General features: G+C 44.7%; 1 protein-coding gene across 2 annotated transcripts; it reads left to right on the forward strand.

Moving 5' to 3' along the window:
- Nucleotides 1–968: 968 nt before the first annotated feature.
- On the forward strand, nt 969–16,355 carry LOC134949227 (uncharacterized). Of its 2 annotated transcripts, none has more exons than XM_063937696.1 (2): nt 969–1,125; nt 12,083–16,355. In XM_063937696.1, exon 2 carries the CDS (start codon nt 12,089–12,091, stop codon nt 13,163–13,165), a length of 1,077 nt encoding a protein of 358 aa, XP_063793766.1. In that variant the 5' UTR covers nt 969–1,125; nt 12,083–12,088; the 3' UTR covers nt 13,166–16,355. The 2 variants fall into 2 exon arrangements, with proteins under 2 accessions (XP_063793766.1, XP_063793765.1); XM_063937695.1 differs by lacking the exon at nt 969–1,125 and adding an exon at nt 1,754–1,880.
- The last annotated feature ends 4,561 nt before the right edge of the window (nt 16,356–20,916 follow it).

Genomic DNA, 20,916 nt, shown 5'->3' on the forward strand with positions numbered 1-20,916 from the left:
CGGCGTTAGTGTGACACAGCCTGGACAAGAGTGTGGGCTGGCGGGTGAACGTGCACACGGTGTGAATCATATCGCACACGCCGCAGTACACTGAAGTGGAGCCAGGCAGTGAATTGGCTTGGATGATTAACGCGGGCGCTTCCTGACAGGTACACTATGCAGTCCTGACGGGGCACCATGTGGGAGGGGGAGGGGGGTTTACAGTAATCTTCCTGCTCGGTATGTGAGGGGGGTGCTGGACATTAGGGTGTGCTGGTGCACCCCACTGTGCGCACGCCTATGCCTGACGTAGGCTGACCATATTATCCCTTTAACCCAGGACACTCATGAATTACACAGGTTCTGAGGCTGGCTGACTACAAGCCAGCATTTCACCTGGTTTTTATCGGCCACAGAACCTGTGTAATTCATGAGTGTCCCAGTTTAAAGGGATAATATGGTCAGCCTACCTAACGTCTGCGAATTAGGAGGTGAGAGCTTTCTCTTCTGATGTCTGTGTATTAGGAGGTGAAATATCTGTGTCCTGGAGCTTATTAAAAGAAAGTAGTGGTCTGTGCATTTAGAAGGAAGTGAATTCTGTATACAAATATCTATGTATTACAGATCAATAGTATAATTACCGATGTCTGTTACTGGGAGATAGACAGAGTACATACCCTGATACCTGAGTATTAGGAAGTGGCTAGTGGGGCACTGGAATGAGACCAGCTGGAAGAGGCAATACAGGAGAAAGTTCTGAGAGGCTGCAGTAAAATGTCATGTCAGTGTGCTGGCTCTCCTACATGGTAAGGACAGCGATAAGAAGGTGAGGGGGGACTCTCCCCACCCCCTCCACGTTCTGCTGCTCAGTGCAATAGTAAGGGCAGAGTAGCAGCTGAGGTGAGGGAGGGACAATGCAGCCTTCACCAATCAGCTGCCAGGATTTACATGCCAGGCTCCAGTGCCAGCCAATGGGGGTGTAGGGGAGAAACAGGAGTGGGCTGGGTATGTTTGTGTGAGTGCAGCTCTGCACAGATCCTCCTAAGTGTGTACAGTATGATTCCTGGGGGGAAACACTCACTCTCTGCCCGTTGGGGAGGCTGCTGAGCATTGGAACCCCGTGCACACGCCAGGCGACAGAGGGAGGTATGTAACCTGGGCTGCAGCAGGGCAGGGCATGGGGGAATGTTACTACAATTGTCTCGGTAAGTGATGCAGCTGCCCGGGTGCTACTTGCTGGTGCATTAGTGCAAGCTCTTTAGCCCAGCCAGTGAGAGAGAGCTTGCAGCGGAGGCTGCTGAGCGCCCCCTGGGGCCGGGGTAATTGTTACCTGGGGGAATCATTAGTTCTCCATTAGGAGCAGCAGGATCTCTGGGAGCATGTAAGGGGGACTTCTATCCCCCCCAGAAGATGCAGATGCTAGTCACTGACCTAGCTCCAGTCTCCGGTGGTAGACTGCATTACCACCGCTGCCCTCCCCCTTGTCACGGCTCTAGTTCCAGTCCCCGGCAGCCCTCCTAAGTGCTGGTTGCGGGACACCCCCGACTATCACTGCCCACCTCGTCCCTATACTCTCCGTTCACTTTAATTTAAAAACCAAACACATTACATGCATTCGTTTCATCAAGTTGCGTTTGGAGACATTCTGCGCATGCGTCGTAGCGCCGCCCGCGGCTGCTCTATGGGAAGTGTAGTTCTCGGCCATAGACGCCGAACAACCGCTGCGCTCGGGGACACTACATCTCCCGTCGTGCATTGCGCGGGTGGGCGGAGACCTATACAGCTCTAGATGCTAAACTTAAATGCAGCGGCGGGAACTAGGAATGGAATCATAGAACGTCGGGAGAAGATGAGCGATACATTGTAACAGTCACTTCCTATGCCGCGGCTCCCGCAGTGCTGTGAGTATACGCCGCGCTGTGTATGTGGGGGAATAGAACGTCAGGAGAAGATGAGAGATACATTGTAACAGTCACTGGGCTTGTAAGCTATATGACCTGAATGTGAGCAATCTAAGTTTTGTGTATGTGTATGTATGTATATTCCAGTGTATGGTACAGGTGCCCGTGAGGTGCAATAGTGTTTGCTGAACTTTGCCCAATATACGGCATATATAAATAATAACTGCAGGATAGAATCTCAGTGTGTGTATACATAGAGTGTTATCAGGTGGCTGCATAGGTTGTGTACTACCTGGTGCTGGCTGCAGAGTCCTGTTACATTGTATGCATGGTGTGTGTGTTCAGGAGTCACCTGTGAATACTATCCCTTACTCAGATTTACTTTAATTGGAAGTCTGTTGAAATTTTTTCGGAAGACTTGCACAGTGCAGGTATACTGTTAGGGTGTAACATCTAGTCAAAGAGAATGCTTGGAGTTCACCATCTAATGTAGTATAGCATAGCCCTAGGTATTAGACTGTCCAATTTGTATTATTCAGGGTTGCTGTCAAATATAAGACCCCATGTGTACACAGATCTGATTCAGTATTATCATTATTGTACTTGTGTTTGTATCCTTAATCAAATCTTGTTGGTATATTCCAAAATGGTTGTTTTCCAGAAGCTGGGGAAGGAGGAGTTGGCTATAGATGATGAGGGGGGAGGGTGGGCTCTCATACTGGGGTGGGGGAGGATTAGGGATGAGCCTGTAATAGGATCTCTCATCAGCTCTACACTTCTCTATTAGCATCTTGGCTTTGTTCACTTTTTTTTTTTTTTTTAGTACACAAAATGTTTTAAATACAAGAATAGCCTTAATTTAATGTCTATGCCGTTTTGGGACACTTTTTTTTTTTTTTTTTTTTTGCTAAAGACTTTTTTTCTATGAAACATTTTTATAGTGTTACAAAAAAATAGTCCTCATTAGAACTAAACGACACGTGTATAAAGCGGAATGTAATTGCTATAAGTTTACACGGCTGTAGTGTAGCATTAGAAAAATAAGATAAGTGACGTTCTCTTGCCCAGTGATTCCTCTGTGTCAAGTGGTTTCCAAACACGGTCCTCAAGGTACCCTAACAGTCCAGGTTTTCAGTATATCTAAGCTTGGCTGCAGCTGACTTAATTAACTCAAACTGACTGAGATACTAATTATCTGTGCTGAGCTATGGGTGGCTTTACAACAGGGGTAGGGAACCTTTTTTCTACCAAGGGCCATTTGGATATTTATAAAATCCTTCAGGGACCATACAGAAACTATCAACTTAAAAATTAGCATGCCCCTCTGTAGGGTGTGACAATGCTGATGGGCTGTGTAGCATACAGGACACTCTGCACCAGAGCTGTAAGTAGACAAATTGGTGCTCCCATATTCCAAAGTATGGACAGTGCGCACAAAAACTTAAGGACGTGGCTTTGTGGGGAAGGGGCATGACCACATAATAGTGCCAATTCACACTGCGACGCACAGTATGAGCCGTAATTCACACTGCGGCACACATTGATGGCAGTGTAGCCCAGCCTGGATGTGGCAGCGTTGTTCCTCCTAGCTGTGATCACACACCGCTTCCCCATCAACACTCATCCAGCCTTCTGCACTCAGGAGGATGAGAGGAATGAGGCTGAAGAGTGGGGAGAGATGACAGCGGAGGATCCTATTGCCCCTCCTCCTGCCCTTCATCATCCTCAGTGCATCCCACCGCAGCGCCAGACCCCCCCCCCCCCCCCCAGCGCTGTTGCCAGGTTACCTCCGTTGAATGCCATCTCCCTCCTCCCGCCTCTCCTGGGTTTCTGTGGCCGGGCGGCAAAGTAACTTTGCGGCTGCGGACACTGTGGCTGGGCGGGTCAGGCAAAGTGTCTATGCGGGTCGTACATTCCCCACCCCTACTTTACAACCTAGACCGTTGGGGTGCTTTGAGGGGCGTGTTTATGAACCTCTGTTCTACGTACTTAAGTTTATGGAAAAAATGGTGTGTATACCAAACAGGATGGTAGGGTCCATATTGCCAAGACAAGATACTATAACTACTAAAGTCCTATACCTCTCTCAATGTTTTAATGCAGACTGTTGAAGTTGCTGTCCAGTGTTTCATACCGTGTTTCCCTGATAATAAGCCCTACCCCGAAAATAAGCCCTAGCCTTGCTTTTGGATACTGGTCCAAAATAAGTCCTACCCCGAAAATAGGCCCTATCAAAATTCCCATTACCCGACACCGTGCACTAAATGAAATGCCCCCAGCTCCCCCCCCCCCTGCTAACCCCCTTCACCGCCGCCCTGCTTGAGGGATGCTGTTCATCCAGCTCCCAGTCCCAGGGATGCATTGCGCCCTGCGCATGATGTCACCGCGCACATCACGCGGCTTCTGTACACAGCAGGAGCGGAGTAGCAGCGGCGCCGGCGGAAAGCAAGAAGAAGAACTGGAACTGGAAAGTGCTGTAGGTGAGGAGCAGGACTGGGGGCATGGTGGCTGTAAAAGGAGGACTGGGGGCATGTGGCTGTAAAATAAGCCCTACCCCGAAAATAAGCCCTATGGTGTTTTTTGTTGAAAATAAATAAATAATACAGTGTCTTATTATCGGGGAAACACGGTATGTATTAAGGTGCGTGTGTATATAGATTATGTGGCACACCACTTGGTTCAGAGGGGCCCACAGCACATATTCTGCACCGATACTTTAAACTTGCCTTATTGCTACCATGTTCCCAGAGTCCTGCAGATCTGCAGTTGCTCCAGGCAAGGGGCACAAAGGTTGCACACAGCCCCCTTGTCTCTTAATCCGCCTCTTCTCTATCTGTATGTAATAAAAATAAGATGGGGCAGTGCTCATTTTGTAGTATGTACAACCTGTTAACCCCTAAATAAGATGCCAAATTACTACATATATTTAATACAGTAAGAGGCTTATCTGATAAAACTTTCCAAACTTCCAATTTCAGTTATCCCAGGTCACTGGAAACATAAGCTACAAAAATCATAAAATGCACTATGGTAAAGTTCCATAAAACATACATTTTTATTAAACTTACATTTTATCTTGTGAGCATATTGTATGTAGACTATCTGGATACCCCTCCATGTCTGGAAGGATCTAAATAATTGCTCTCCTATTTCGCCATAAGAATCACCGCAAACAAAACCTGTAGGGTGGCATACCACTGTGTTTCCAATGTTTGGAGATTTTTGGGGCGATACTCAATTGTTATATCGTGCCCGATCTACCTTCTAAAGTGACGGGAGATCGCAGGGCGATATTCAATTGATCCCAGTTATCGTGCCCATAGCAGTCGGATTTAGCTACGGAAACTAATGGGCACGATTGCAAAAAATGCTGTTTGGGCACCCAAACGGGTCACTTTTAGCGCATTTCACCTCACCACCCCCAGTGGTGGCGAGCTGAAATATCGCACCCGGCGGTAGTATTGAATGGGTGGGATTGAGTTTCGCCCTTTGCCTGTATTTTATGTAAATGTTTGTTTCTCTATCGTCCTAGTGGATGCTGGGGTTCCTGAAAGGACCATGGGGAATAGCGGCTCCGCAGGAGACAGGGCACAAAAAGTAAAGCTTTAGGATCAGGTGGTGTGCACTGGCTCCTCCCCCTATGACCCTCCTCCAAGCCAGTTAGATTTTTGTGCCCGGCCGAGAAGGGTGCAATCTAGGTGGCTCTCCTAAAGAGCTGCTTAGAAAAGTTTAGCTTAGGTTTTTTATTTTACAGTGAGTCCTGCTGGCAACAGGATCACTGCAACGAGGGACTTAGGGGAGAAGAAGTGAACTCACCTGCGTGCAGGATGGATTGGCTTCTTGGCTACTGGACATCAGCTCCAGAGGGACGATCACAGGTACAGCCTGGATGGTCACCGGAGCCTTGCCGCCGGCCCCCTTGCAGATGCTGAAGTAAGAAGAGGTCCAGAATCGGCGGCAGAAGACTCCTCAGTCTTCTAAAGGTAGCGCACAGCACTGCAGCTGTGCGCCATTTTCCTCTCAGCACACTTCACACGGCAGTCACTGAGGGTGCAGGGCGCTGGGAGGGGGGCGCCCTGGGAGGCAAATGAATACCTATTTTGGCTAAAAATACCTCACATATAGCTTCCGGAGGCTATATGGAGATATTTAACCCCTGCCAGAATCCGTTAAGAGCGGGAGACGAGGCCGCCGAAAAAGGGGCGGGGCCTATCTCCTCAGCACACAGCGCCATTTTCCCTCACAGAAAGGCTGGAGGGAAGGCTCCCAGGCTCTCCCCTGCACTGCACTACAGAAACAGGGTTAAAACAGAGAGGGGGGGCACTAATTTGGCGATATGCTTATATATATATTAAGATGCTATAAGGGAAAACACTTATATAAGGTTGTCCCTATATAATTATAGCGTTTTTGGTGTGTGCTGGCAAACTCTCCCTCTGTCTCTCCAAAGGGCTAGTGGGTCCTGTCCTCTATCAGAGCATTCCCTGTGTGTGTGCTGTGTGTCGGTACGTGTGTGTCGACAGGTAGGAGGACGATGTTGGTGAGGAGGCGGAGCAATTGCCTGTAATGGTGATGTCACTCTCTAGGGAGTCGACACCGGAATGGATGGCTTATTTAGGAAATTACGTGATAATGTCAACACGCTGCAAAGTCGGTTGACGACATGAGACGGCCGACAAACAATTAGTACGGTCCAGACGTCTCAAAAACACCGTCAAGGGTTTTAAAACGCCCGTTTACTTTAGTCGGTCGACACAGACACAGACAGGGACACTGAATCCAGTGTCGACGGTGAATAAACAAACGTATTCCTTATTAGGGCCACACGTTAAAGGCAATGAAGGAGGTGTTACGTATTTCTGATACTACAAGTACCACAAAAGAGGGTATTATGTGGGATGTGAAAAAACTACCATAGTTTTTCCTGAATCAGATAAATTAAATAAAGTGTGTGATGATGCGTGGGTTCCCCCCGATAGAAAATTATGGGCGGTATACCCTTTCCCGCCAGAAGTTAGGGCGCGTTGGGAAACACCCCTTAAGGTGGATAAGGCGCTCACACGCTTATCAAAACAAGTGGCGGTACCGTCTATAGATAGGGCCGTCCTCAAGGACCAGCTGACAAGGCTGGAAAATATAATAAAAAGTATATACACACATACTGGTGTTATACTGCGGCCAGCGATCGCCTCAGCCTGGATGTGCAGAGCTAGGGTGGCTTGGTCGGATTCCCTGACTGAAAATATTGATACCCTTGACAGGGACAGTATTTTATTGACTATAGAGCATTTCTATATATGCGAGATGCACAGAGGGATATTTGCACTCTGGCATCATGAATAAACGCGATGTCCATAACTGCCAGAAGATGTTATGGACACGACAGTGGTCAGGTGATGCAGATTCCAAACGGCACAGTATGGCCGTATAAAGGAAGAGGACTTGTTTGGGGTCGGTCCATCGGACCTGGTGGTCACGGCAACTGCTGGAAAATCCACCGTTTTTTACCCTAAGTCACATCTCTGCAGAAAAAGACACCGTCTTTTCAGCCTCAGTCCTCTCGTCCCTATAAGATCATATCTGCCCAGGGATAGAGGAAAGGGAAGAAGACTGCAGCAGGCAGCCCATTCCCAGGAACAGAAGCGTTCCACCGCGTCTGACAAGTTCTCAGCATGGCGCTGAGACCGTACAGGACCCCTGGATCCTACAAGTAGTATCCCGGGGGTACAGATGGGAATGTCGAGACGTTTCCCCTTCGCAGGCTCCTGAAGTCTGCTTTACCAAGTCTCCCTCCGACAAGGAGGTAGTATGGGAAAAAATTCACAAGCTGTATTCCCAGCAGGTGATAATTAAATTACCCCTCCTACTACAGAAAAGGGGTATTATTCCACACTATATTGTGGTACTGAAGCCAGAAGGTTAGGTGAGACTTATTCTAAAAAATTTTTTTGAACACTTACAAAGGTTCAAATTAAGATGAAGTCACTCAGAGCAGTGATAACGAACCAGGAAGAAGGGGACTATATAGTGTCCCGGGACATCAGGGATGCTTACCTCTATGTCCCAAATTTGCCCTTCTCACTAAGGGTACCTCAGGTTCGTGGTGCAGAACTGTCACTATCAGTTTCAGACGCTGCCGTTTGGATTGTCCACGGCACCCCGGGGTCTTTACCAAGGTAATGGCCGAATTGATGATTCTTCTTCGAAGAAAAGGCGTCTTAATTATCCCTTACTTGGACGATCTCCTGATAGGGGCATAGTCCAGGGAACAGTTGGAGGTCGGAGTAGCACTATCTCGGATACTGCTACAATCAGCACGGGTGGATTCTAAATATTCCAAAATCGCAGCTGATCCCGACGACACGTCTGCTGTGCCTAGGGATGATTCTGGACACAGTCCAGAAAAAGGTGTTTCTCCCGGAAGAGAAAGCCAGGGAGTTATCCGAGCAAGTCAGGAACCTCCTAAAAACAGTGCATCATTGCACAAGGGTCCTGGTAAAAATGGTGGCTTCCTACGAAGCAATTCCATTCGGCAGATTTCACGTAAGAACTTTTCAGTGGGATCTGCTGGACAAATGGTCCGGATCGCATCTTCAGATGCATCAGCGGATAACCCAATATCCAAGGACAAGGGTGTCTCTCCTGTGGTGGTTATAGAGTGCTCATCTTCTAGAGGGCCGCAGATTCGGCATTCAGGATTGGATGCTGGTAACCACGGAGCCCAGCCTGAGAGGCTGGGGAGCAGTCACACAAGGGAAAAATTTCCAGGGAGTGTGATCAAGTATGGAGACTTTTCTCCACATAAATATACTGGAGCTAAGGGTAAATTTATAATGCTCTAAGCTTAGCAAGACCTCTGCTTCAAGGTCAGCCGGTATTGATCCAGTGGGAAAAAACATCACGGCAGTCGCCCACGTAAACAGACAGGGCGACACAAGAAGCAGGAGGGCAATGGCAGAAACTGCAAGGACTTTTCGCTGGGCGGAAAATCATGTGATAACACTGTCAGCAGTTTTTCATCCCGGGAATGGAAACTGGGAAGCAGACTTCCTCAGCACGACCTCCACCCGGGAGAGTGGAAACTTCATTGAGAAGTTTTTTCCACATGATTGTAAACCGTTGGGAAATACCAAAGGTGGACATGATGGCGTCCCGTCTGAAAAAAAAAAAAAAAAAAACGGGACAGGTATTGCGCCAGGTCAAGAGACCCTCAGGCAATAGATGTGGACGTTCTGGTAACACCGTGGGTGTACCAGTCGGTGTATGTGTTCCCTCCTCTGCTTCTCATACCTAAGGTGCTGAGAATTATAAGACGTAGAGGAGTAAGAACTATACTCATGGCTCCGGATTGGCCAAGAAGGACTTGGTACCCGGAACTTCAAGAGATGCTTACAGAGGTCTTATGGCCTCTGCCGCTAAGAAGGGACTTGCTTCAGCAAGTACCATGTCTGTTCCAAGACTTACCGCAGCTGCGTTTGTCGGCATGGCGATGGAAAGCCGGATCCTAAGGGAAAAAAAGGCATTCCGGAAGAGGTCATTCCTACCCTGGTCAAAGCCAGAAAGGAGGTGACCGCACAACATTATCACCACGTGTGGCGAAAATATGTTGCGTGGTGTGAGGCCAGGAAGGCCCCACAAAGAAATTTCAACTCGGTCGTTTCCTGCATTTCCTGCAAACAGGAGTGTCTATGGGCCTCAAATTGGGGTCCATTAAGGTTCAAATTCGGCCCTGTAAATTTTCTTCCAGAAAGAATTGGCTTCAGTTCCTGAAGTCCAGAAGTTTGTCAAGGGAGTATTGCATATACAAACCCCTTTTTTGTGCCTCCAGTGGCACTGTGGGATCTCAACGTAGTTCTGGGATTCCTCAAATCACATTGGTTTAAAACCAGTCAAATATGTGGATTTGAAGCATCTCACATAAAAAGTGACCATGCTCTTGGCCCTGGCCTGGACCAGGCGAGTGTCAAATTGGTGTTTTTTTCTCAAAAAAGCCCATATCTGTTTGTCCATTCGGACAGGGCAGAGCTGCGGACTCGTCCCCAGTTCTCTCCCTAAGGTGGTGTCAGTGTTTCACCTGAACCAGCTTATTGTGGTGCCTTGCACCTACTAGGGACTTGGAGGACTCCAAGTTGCTAGAAGTTGTCAGGGCCCTGAAAATATGTTCAAGGACAGCTGGAGTCAGAAAATCTGACTCGCTGTTTATACTGTATGCACCCAACAAGTTGGGTGCGCCTGCTTCTAAGCAGTCGATTGCTCGTTGGATTTGTAACACAATTCAACTTGCACATTCTGAGGCAGGCCTGCCACAGTCTAAATCGGTTAAGGCCCATTCCACAAGGAAGGTGGGCTCATCTTGGGCGGCTGCCCGAGAGGTCTCGGCATTACAACTCTGCCGAGCAGCTACGTGGTCAGGGGAGAACACGTTTGTAAAATTCTACAAATTTGATATCCTGGCAAAAGAGGACCTGGAGTTCTCTCATTCGGTGCTGCAGAGTCATCCGCACTCTCCCGCCCGTTTGGGAGCTTTGGTATAATCCCCATGGTCCTTTCAGGAACCCCAGCATCCACTAGGACGATAGAGAAAATAAGAATTTACTTACCGATAATTCTATTTCTCGGAGTCCGTAGTGGATGCTGGGCGCCCATCCCAAGTGCGGATTATCTGCAATACTTGTACATAGTTACAAAAATCGGGTTATTATTGTTGTGAGCCATCTTTTCAGAGGCTCCGCTGTTATCATACTGTTAACTGGGTTTAGATCACAAGTTGTACGGTGTGATTGGTGTGGCTGGTATGAGTCTTACCCGGGATTCAAAATTCCTCCCTTATTGTGTACGCTCGTCCGGGCACAGTACCTAACTGGCTTGGAGGAGGGTCATAGGGGGAGGAGCCAGTGCACACCACCTGATCCTAAAGCTTTACTTTTTGTGCCCTGTCTCCTGCGGAGCCGCTATTCCCCATGGTCCTTTCAGGAACCCCAGCATCCACTACGGACTCCGAGAAATAGAATTATCGGTAAGTAAATTCTTATTTTTTGGGACGTCCTATTTATTCACGCGACGATTCTGATGGCGATATAGGAGATATACAGAATGGTAGTTGCATAAATTAATTTATTGGTCCACCACAGGTGCATGTAAGGGACGGTTAAAGCTTGATTAGAAAAAAATACATAAAAAAATTTCCCCTGCACATCATAATGGTACAGCAATGGAGGCATACATCCTGCATAATAATAATGCAGGTTTCATAGTTGCATGCATTTGCTAACATTTGGGAAGTCACCAGCCACGGCAAGGCAGTGTGCTGAATTATCAAGAGACAGAAATCCTACATGATAAAAATAATGCAGAGATTAAGTTGTGTACATTTGCAAACATGGGGGCAGATGTATTAACCTGGAGAAGGCATAAGGAAGTGATAAACCAGTGATATGTGCAAGGTGATAAAGACACCAGCCAATCAGCTCCGATATGTAAATTAACAGTTAGGATCTGATTGGCTGCTGCCTTTATCACCTTGCACATATCACTGGTTTATCACTTCGTTATGCCTTCTCCAGGTTAATACATCTGCCCCATGGTAAGCCACCACCGTGGGCGATATAGGAGAGCAATTTTGGAAGTCCTTCCAGACGTTGAGGTGGATACAGATGACCTATTTTTATTTTATTTCTCTTCGGAATATTGAAGAAAAAAAATTGTTTTATTGTACTGCACTATAGAGCTTTTCCATGTTTGTATGTTATGGTCCCTTGGCTGGCATTTTTGGATACCTATATTTTTGGATACCTATATTTGGAACGTGTTATCAGATAAAACTATTTTTCCTTTTTTAAACGTATGCAGTAATTTGGCACATTATTTAAGGGTTAACAGGCTGTACGTATACTAGGAGCGCTCTCCCTTCTCTTTTTTTAGGAATTTTTCAACTTGAGCTGGAACAGGTCTGGGTATGAGTGGCTTCTTGTGTGTTGGTTGTGTTTTTTTTTTTTTTTTTCCTTTTTCCTAGTCATTTTGTGGTACCATGATCTGTAGCTATCTAATTACACAAATAAGCAAGTTAATTTGGGTATCATTGTACATGGTGTTCTATCACCATAAACACCACACTTGGGATTTAATCTTTTTATAATTTAAAAAAAAAAAAGTTTGCAACACTAAATCTCTCGCCCCCCCCCCCCCCCCCTTTCTTTTTTCAGTCTGAAATGCCTACCAGGGGTATCAAAAGAAAATATTCTGAATGGGAGGAATCTCTCCTGGATGCACATCTGTCCTTTCAGACAGACAGCTACTCTTTCTTCCGTCAATCTCTACTAAACATTTCACTCGAGAAGTTCAACAAGGGACGTACGATGATCGAGCCTAGTCTGCGACGCTATGTTCTCATCGCCAACACTCTGAGAGTTATCCAAGAGGAGATTTGTCATGAGAATCCATGCCCTTTTCCGGATGCTGGGCTTTCCCAGGCATGCAACCCATTGTTTGGGAGTGACGTAGGCCCCTGTCTCCCTCAAGATATGGAAAATATCCCTCTACCTTCTGCGGAAGATGAATTCACGGTGTCTTCTGCCATTGCTTCTATTTTAAGAGAACTAGAAAGTGTTTTGGATGAAAGTTGTCCACGAGGGCATCACCGTGCCTTTGGCATGCTTGAACCTGTAGCCAAGGCTGAGTCTTACAGTGGTTCACCAACCCTTTCACCTGCTCAGCCAACAAGTGATCCTGTTGCGACTATGAAGGAACAGATTTTTAATTTCAACTCTGGATCTCTGGGCGACAGCACGGATATTGCATTAATAAAAGAACTGGTGCTGGCTGCGGCCTCTTCAGAAAGCCTGCCTGAGCTTCCAGTACCCATGGACACCTCCCTCTTGGAGGAGAAGCCTGCCGAGGTCTCCTCACCATCTAACTTACCTGAAGTAACGATTGCTATGGACACTTTTAGCCCCGAAGATGTGGCTGCAGAGGCACCGCTAGAGCAGAGTATTTCAGCAGTGCCTACTAAAGAACCGAAATCTTCAGAGGCAGTCTTTGGTAGTTTTGAGATAATGAATTCCAGCTATCTTAATGGTGTCTCCTTCGATGACCCCTTTTCAGACATAGACACCTCTGTGTTTGAGAAAGAAACACCAAACTCGGGGACTACACCAAACAACCGATCGTCTTCTTCAGAAGAACCCTTGTTTGCCTCATCTTGTAATTCTCCAAATTGCACCTCCAGTCACGGGATTCGGGAATCAAATGAACTTGACAACATCATTGAAATATTAGTCGGGTCATAGTCTCTTGAGTTGGTGATAAGACGTTCATTTTATGAAAGACTGGCCAGTATAAGGTTTTTAAGCTGGAAAGACTGAGAAAATGCACCTTTTGCACACAAACTATATTTTATCCTTTGCTGGTTATCTTACGGTTAAAGCAGGAACTGTGCCTCCGACTAGTAACCAGGGATATTTATTGTTTACAGAAGCAATGCAGTAATATATATTTTATATCCACCTGCATCAGACTTGTCAGGGCTGATCGAGTGGAGCACATTGCCTCCTTGTTGTTTTATGACTAGTCTTAATACCAGAATGTATTCTGGGGTTTGCTGATGGCTCCTAGGGCAGGCAGGCCACCTTGTCTTCCATGAAGATCCTATTTTTATGTATTGACTTTTTTTTTTTTTTTAATTATTTTTTTTTTTTAAATACTCTGATCTATTTTTATAGAAGAGTTTGATGTTGGTTTTTTTTTTGTGTTTTTTTTTATTTTTTATACACACTTTAAAACTGTGGAGGGCCAAATATTGGGTGCTGTACAGTCACTTTATAAGGATTGGATTGGAACAGGGACGTGCGGTGAGGTACTGGCTAGTACCAGAGCCAGATTTCCACACAATATATGAGCCAAAGGGTTCATGTGGACATTATACAAAGATGCAGCAGTATATACTGCTGGAAGTTGGGGTGGTTTGATCAGAAATGTGCAGAGAAGATACTGCCTCACCTGCCATAGACCTTTTTACTCCATAGTTTTGAGTATAAAAATGATTATAATACAAAGAAGATATTTCTAATATATACTTTGTGTAGTCAAAACTCTGGCATATGCGTTGGTATGACGGGAAAGGCTTTGCCTCACCCCACCGCATGTCACTGGATTGTAAGTAGTCTTCCACAGGCTGTTGCATGCTAATATTTTTTGCATTTCAGACCTGCAATTCCAATCTGTAACACTTTGGGTTATTTTTCTCCTAAATTCAGCATTTTCTTTGCCCATGTCTGTTCTGAGATCTCTTTCAGGATATCCTGACGATCTGCTGCTTTTTGTACTAACTGGGTGAATACTGTCATATACTGTACATGCAGTGATTTAAACACCTATTAGGTCAGTATTGCCTTTTAATTTTACCAGAGTATGATACCCCTAATGCAGCGCACTTTACTCTTGCGGAGAGTAACAGATGGGCACGTGCATGGAGACTGGTGCAAAGTTGAAAAAGGTGGTATCGTACGTAGACCTCGGTTAACACTCATGTTGCAGTACATTTCCAAAAATTGGGGGGCAGATTCAGTCAGCCGTAGAAGCCACTGGGACCTGTCCTGGTGGCTTCTGAGCTTTAAGTACAGATGGTGGAACCTGAATGCAACCCTTAGTGGTGCCTGTGGATTCTCCCTACCATTATGGACAGAAACATTTGCAATTTCTTTATTCTCTCTCTCTCTCTCTCCCTCCCCCTTTCAGACATGCCACCCACTATTCTTGGTGGATGGATATATATATATATATATATATATATATATATATATATATATATATATATATATACACACACACACACACACACACACACACACACACACACACACACACACACACACACACACACACACACACACACATTATAAAATTATGTTGTTGACATCTAAGCAGGCACGACAAGCAACTTAAAGCCATGTCAGAACTCTCAGTTGTCTGGAGCAATTTAAACGGGTGCGGTCTGCTGCATGTCATCCTTTGCCAGTGTAACCTTTCTTTTTAGAGGTTTCTTTAGGAGAACCTACATACGACTCTTCTGAATTTACAATACAAAGTGGGGACACCTCATGGGGTGTAAGTAATGTGAAATCTTAAGTGACCTCATAAGCAATAGCATGAATAGCCATATCTACTGGTTGGAAATATTGTACCTTTTGCTAGCACACAATGTAAGGGGAGCCAGTATTAACAGTATTGCAGCTTATTCGTTCACTAGGAACTGGTGGCACCATACAGGGAAGAAGGCATTTTAAGGGGGAGATGTACTAAGCAGTGATAAAAGTGGACAAGTGAACCAGTGTACAGGTTGACCATGGCAACCAATCAGCATTGACGTAACATTTATCATTTGCATACTATAAAAGTATACAGAGCAGCTGATTGGTTGCCATGGGCAACTTCTCTACTGCCTCACGTCTCCACTTTTATCACTGCTTGGTACATGTCCCCCAGTTCCATGTGCCTTGTAGATGGATTGTCTAAGCCCATACAATGGTTTCCTCTGGAGTGTAAAGATGACAAACTGTGTTTCCCTGCTGTGCTCCTCAAGCCCTCCCAACAGGTCACATTTTCAGGATTCCCTTATTTGTTTTGTGTTTTTAAATATTGTCCGTGGTCCATCAAAAGAATGTCAAATATAGCCTAGTGGCGGTGCCCGGGGACTGGAGCTGAACGACCCTGTTTTAAAGATCATATAAAAAGTTTTCACCTATTTGATATTTATGACCCTAGTGCTCTGGTTTAGATTTTGGTTCTGGTAACTCATTACTTACCAGTTGATATAGGAGTTGTTGTTCAAAACGGCTTACAGCTCATAGGCTGACCAACTTTAATTCACTACTACCACTGCGACTTTTGTGAATTTATGGCCGTTGCTCTACACTTCAGTGATCTCTGTAATGAGAGCAATGTCCTTTAGAAAGTGCACAGGTTTACAATGACTGTATATGTTTTGTCATGCAGTATAAAACTGTAGTACTTAAAAAGATGTTTTCTTGTCTGAAGTAAAATGTGCGCCATCTGTTGCATCTAGGTACGTCGCCATATTATCTGCCTGTACACACATTTCTTACAAGTTCTACATGTGGCTATAATTGAAAAAGGGTGCCTTGATGCAAAACTAATGAATTCTAGTGTTAACAACTAACTGTGCCTGTTGTCCATATCGGGGGCAAATATTTTGTGAGCTGAACCAATGTTTATATTGAAATGCGGTCTTTACTTTCACAAAATGGCTGCCATTACTGTGTGCGGCAAAAGGTACACTGCAGCAGGATTTCCAAACTTCCAGAGACTCAATGTTTTGTGTGTTAAAAGGAGTGGTTTCTTTTTGCACATTTCTTGTTTTGAAGAAAAAAAAAATGTTATTTAATGTTTGTCCTGTTTAACATAAATCTATGCAATATGTACAGGTGAGAAATATATTTGTTTTTTTAACTTAATAAAAAAAACTGGGAAAAATTTCTTTGTGTGTTTTCATTAATGATCAGATCTATGAGTATAGTAGCTGTAAGTAAAGCAATTCACATGTGCTTGTAAAATCATTTTTGAGGTATGGACCATTAAGGCAAAATAATAATTTAGGTGTTGACATCACAGCAGGTCTATAATACAAAAAAACAAACAGAAAATCTAGAACAAGGAGATTTTGATGCATGTAACAAATTGGAAACTGCAGTCTGTGAAGCTGCTGTGACATCACTGGCCCTGTGAAATAAGACTGCTTACCAGCCAAGTCACACTACAATATTTGCATTAGTGCATGCATTCATCTCTAGCGACTTGTAGCGTTTACCCGCAGATTCCCTTGCATGGATGTCTGTTATTGCTCAGCAGATCTAATTTTACAAAGACTTTAATGCCATCTAATATTGAGGTGGATATTTTATATTGTACACATTGATTATATCATTTATTTGTAAACGATATTTGCAGTTTTTCCTTTTAGGTATTAACACAAAAAGATGCATGGGACAAGTATAACTATTGAGCTGGCCACGTAAAGCTGCCCATGGGAGAAGCAGCTGGTCCTGAGACATATGCCTGCAGCCCTCAGTGTTTTTTTTTGGGGGGGGGGGGTGCAATATTTTTTATTTTTTCCATTTCAGGCTTGAGGTGCCTGCACACGCAGAGTGTTAAGTGTCTGCTTTTTCCTTTATTGCTCCTCTCCCTGATGTCGCATTGAGATCGTACATACCTCGGTTTCTTTCTAGGTCACTAAATTATACAGTAGTAAAAACAAAATCCATAGTTCATAAACAGTCCTTAGAAGTGTATTTCTCCTAAAAAAACAACTGCTATGTACAGAAAGCAGCCCTTACTATTTTATTATATGTATAGCTAAGATAAAGATTTGGCAGCTCCTCTTGAATCTGTATGTTATTATCCTTTATTTATATGGCGCCACAAGGGTTCCGCAGCGCCCAATTACAGAGTACATAAATAATCAAACAGGAAAACAGCAACTTACAGTTGATGACAGTATAGGACAAGTACAGGGTAAATAAACATAGTTACATCAGCAGATGACACTGGAATAAGTATCAGGTGGCAGAAGACTGCTGGAGTTGATGCAGTTGAAGATTATTAAAGTAAGAAAGGATAAGCACCTGAGGGAAGAGGGCCCTACTCGTGAGAGCTTACATTCATGTAAGCAATCTTATTGTAGGGTGGAAATTTGTATGTGCTTAATAGTATAGTAAAGACTGCAGTCAACCTCAAGCTGGTTACATGTGTTAATCTGATTTTGAGATTAATAACAGTGAAACGTTAAGAAAATGTGTGTGTGACGATAATTGGATAACGCAGATGAGATGGAGACATCTACCAATTAATGATGATCTGAAATAATTGAATTTAAATTCTATTAGGCGTATATTGGAATCATGCCACAAAAGTCTAAAGGGCCATACACACTAGACGACTTTTTAAAAAGATATGGACGATAACCAGATTTTGAACGATATATCGTTCAAGTTGTCTAGTGTGTGTGGCCAACCCGACGGCCGATGCGCGCACCTATGCTCGTTAAGAGCAGGTTGCGGGTCGGTCGTGCATGCAGCTCAATGTGAGCAATGTCACCTGTGACATCGCTCATCACATACCCAAACCGCAGCACCACTGCACCAGCCACTCCACCACCTGCAGCACCTATGGACACCATCCGCAGCACCCCCTCACCCGCGTCAACCCTGCGCCTCCCGACTCCTTTCCACTCTCGCGTCACACCCAACCCTTACCCACCCACAGCGCCTCTGTAACTCCTCCAAACAGCCCTGCACCTGCCCCGCCCCCCCCCACCCGGACAGCTGCTTATAGGAGCTGCTGTCCTGGAATGAATGAATTGTTACAGTTCACAGAAACTGCATCACTTTATCAATGCAAATAGCAGGTATGAGAGAGATTAGCTTTCAGGACAAATCTGCAGATATTAAAGGGGGGTCATTCCGAGTTGATCGTAGCTGTGCTAAATTTAGCACAGCTACAATCAGGCACTCAGACATGTGGGGGAACGACCAGCATAGAGCTAGTCCACCCCGCATGTCAGTGCCGGAACCCCCCCCCCCGCAGAAATGCAAAAGCATCGCACAGCGGTGATGCTTTTGCATTTGAGGAGTAACTCTCGGCCAGCGCAGCTCCTGCGGCTGGCCGGGAGAACCTCTTTGCTGCCTGGGTCGCAGCGGCTGCGTGTGACGTCACGCAGCCGCTGCGGCCCGCCTCCCCAACGGTCTGGCCACGCCTGCGTTGGCCGGACCGCACCCCCTAAACGGCAGCTTGCCGCCGCCGTCCAGCCCCCTCCCGCCCAGCGACCGCCTCTGCCTGTCAATAAGGAAGGGGCGGTCGCTAGGGAATGGCCTTCGGCCGTCCAGCACGCGCCGCTGCACTGCAGCACCGACGCATACGCAGATCCGACCCAATCGCTGCGCTGCAATAAACTGCAGCGAGCAATCGGGTTGGAATGACCCCCAATGTTTCTAAAGATAAGAGTGGATTAGAACACTTGTTGAAGGTTGGCCCATAAGATGTGGCAGAGAAAAAAAAAAAAATATATATATATATATATATATATATATATATATATATATATATATATATATATATATATATATATATATATATATATAATTTCATACCAAGCGACCAGCACTTCACTTCCAAAGCTTTCCTTCACCTGGTGCCCTCACAACAAAAAGCCGGCAGCATACACGTTCCCAAGTGCAGCACTCATAGGCTTGAGCAATAATAACGCTGGATACAGCAGTGTATCATACACAATGTTTCAATTAGCAATTAGTAAACCTCTGATGACACTGTTAACTCATTGAAATGTTGTGTTTGATACACTGCTGTGTGTGTGTGTGTGTGTGTGTGTGTGTGTGTGTATATATATATATATATATATATATATATATATATATATATATATATATATATATATAATATATTATATTTATTATTATTTTTTTTACATAGGGCTTCCCCAGGGAGCTATTACAACATTAAATATTATTTCTCCAAACTCCTTTGACCACAAACATATAAAATCCAATTTTTTTAATTCACATATACGATAGATCCCAATTCATGTTAATACTGTATCAGCAAAACATATAGTACATCCACAATGTATATACAATTTCTTTAAAACCATATATAACAATCAATTGTGGGAATATGATCAATGATCCAATTGCTTCTTGGAGTCACATTAATAGACGCATGATGACTTCAAATCTGTAGAGAACAACCCAACGCGTTTCATCCAATGGACTTCATCAGGTGTCTATCAATGAAGTCGTCAGACAGACCTTATGCGTTAATTAATGTTACTGCTAAAATGGTCCCACAGTCATAAAAGATCAATACGAGACTTTAAAAACCGTATATACTGAGTTTGCTGTTTGTAATAAGTAAGTCGCATAAACCAGGCTTGTCAGCTCTGAGGTAGCACTCCTTTTATTTATATGTTTGTGGTCAAAAGATTTTGGAGAAATAATATTTAATGTTGTAATAGCTCCCTTGGGACCCCCAGGACCTATGTCAGTCTTTTACTTTTTCTAACTGAAGGTACCTCCCAAGGTGAAGCTTATCACTAGCGCAGAATTGGGGCTTAAATTCGAGATTATATATATATATATATATATATATATATATATATATATATATATATATATATATATATATATATATATATATAATGTGTGTGTGTGTGTACCAGGATTTTTTGGGGGCAGGGTGCCGGTGCTGTGGGGGCACTTCGTCCACCCTAGCCTAAGGCTTGTGCACATAAAGGGGGCGCAGCCCCGATGGTGTCACTGTTGGGGGTGGGCCAACCCTCTCTGTCACAAGGGTGGGCGTGCCTGTCGCATCATTCATGGGGGCTTCCCCCAAGCACTCCCTTGAATGTGAATAGATGGCGTGCGCATGACATCAGACACCAGGCAGGCTGTTTTAGCAGGGTGTCTGCTAAAACACTAGTGTGAACGATATATATATATATATATATATATATATATATACATACATACATACATACATACATACATACATACATACATACATACATACATACATACATACCTCAAAAAAATAAAGGGAACACTACAATAACACATCCTAGATCTGAATGAATTAAATATTCTTATTAAATACTTTGTTCTTTACATAGTTGAATGCTGACAACAAAATCACACAAAAATGATCAATGGAAATCAAATTTATTAACCCATGGAGGTCTGGATTTGGAGTCACACTCAGAATTAAAGTGGAAAAACACACTACATGCTGATCCAACTTTGATGTAATGTCCTTAAAACAAGTCAAAATGAGTCTCAGTAGTGTGTGTGGCCTTCACGTTCCTGTATGACCTCCCTACAATGCCTGGGCATGCTCCTGATGAGGTGGCGGATGGTCTCCTGAGGGATCTCCTCCCAGACCTGGACTAAAGCATCCGCCAACTCCTGGACAGTCTGTGGTGCAACGTGGCATTGGTGGATGGAGCGAGACATGA

The sequence above is a fragment of the Pseudophryne corroboree genome, chromosome 8 (assembly GCF_028390025.1).
Source record: "Pseudophryne corroboree isolate aPseCor3 chromosome 8, aPseCor3.hap2, whole genome shotgun sequence".
NCBI classification, from domain to species: domain Eukaryota; kingdom Metazoa; phylum Chordata; class Amphibia; order Anura; family Myobatrachidae; genus Pseudophryne; species Pseudophryne corroboree.

Coding starts and splice junctions, on each gene's coding strand:
- LOC134949227 (XM_063937696.1), top strand. CDS start 12,089: ATGCCTACCAGGGGTATCAAAAGAAAATATTCTGAATGGGAGGAATCT.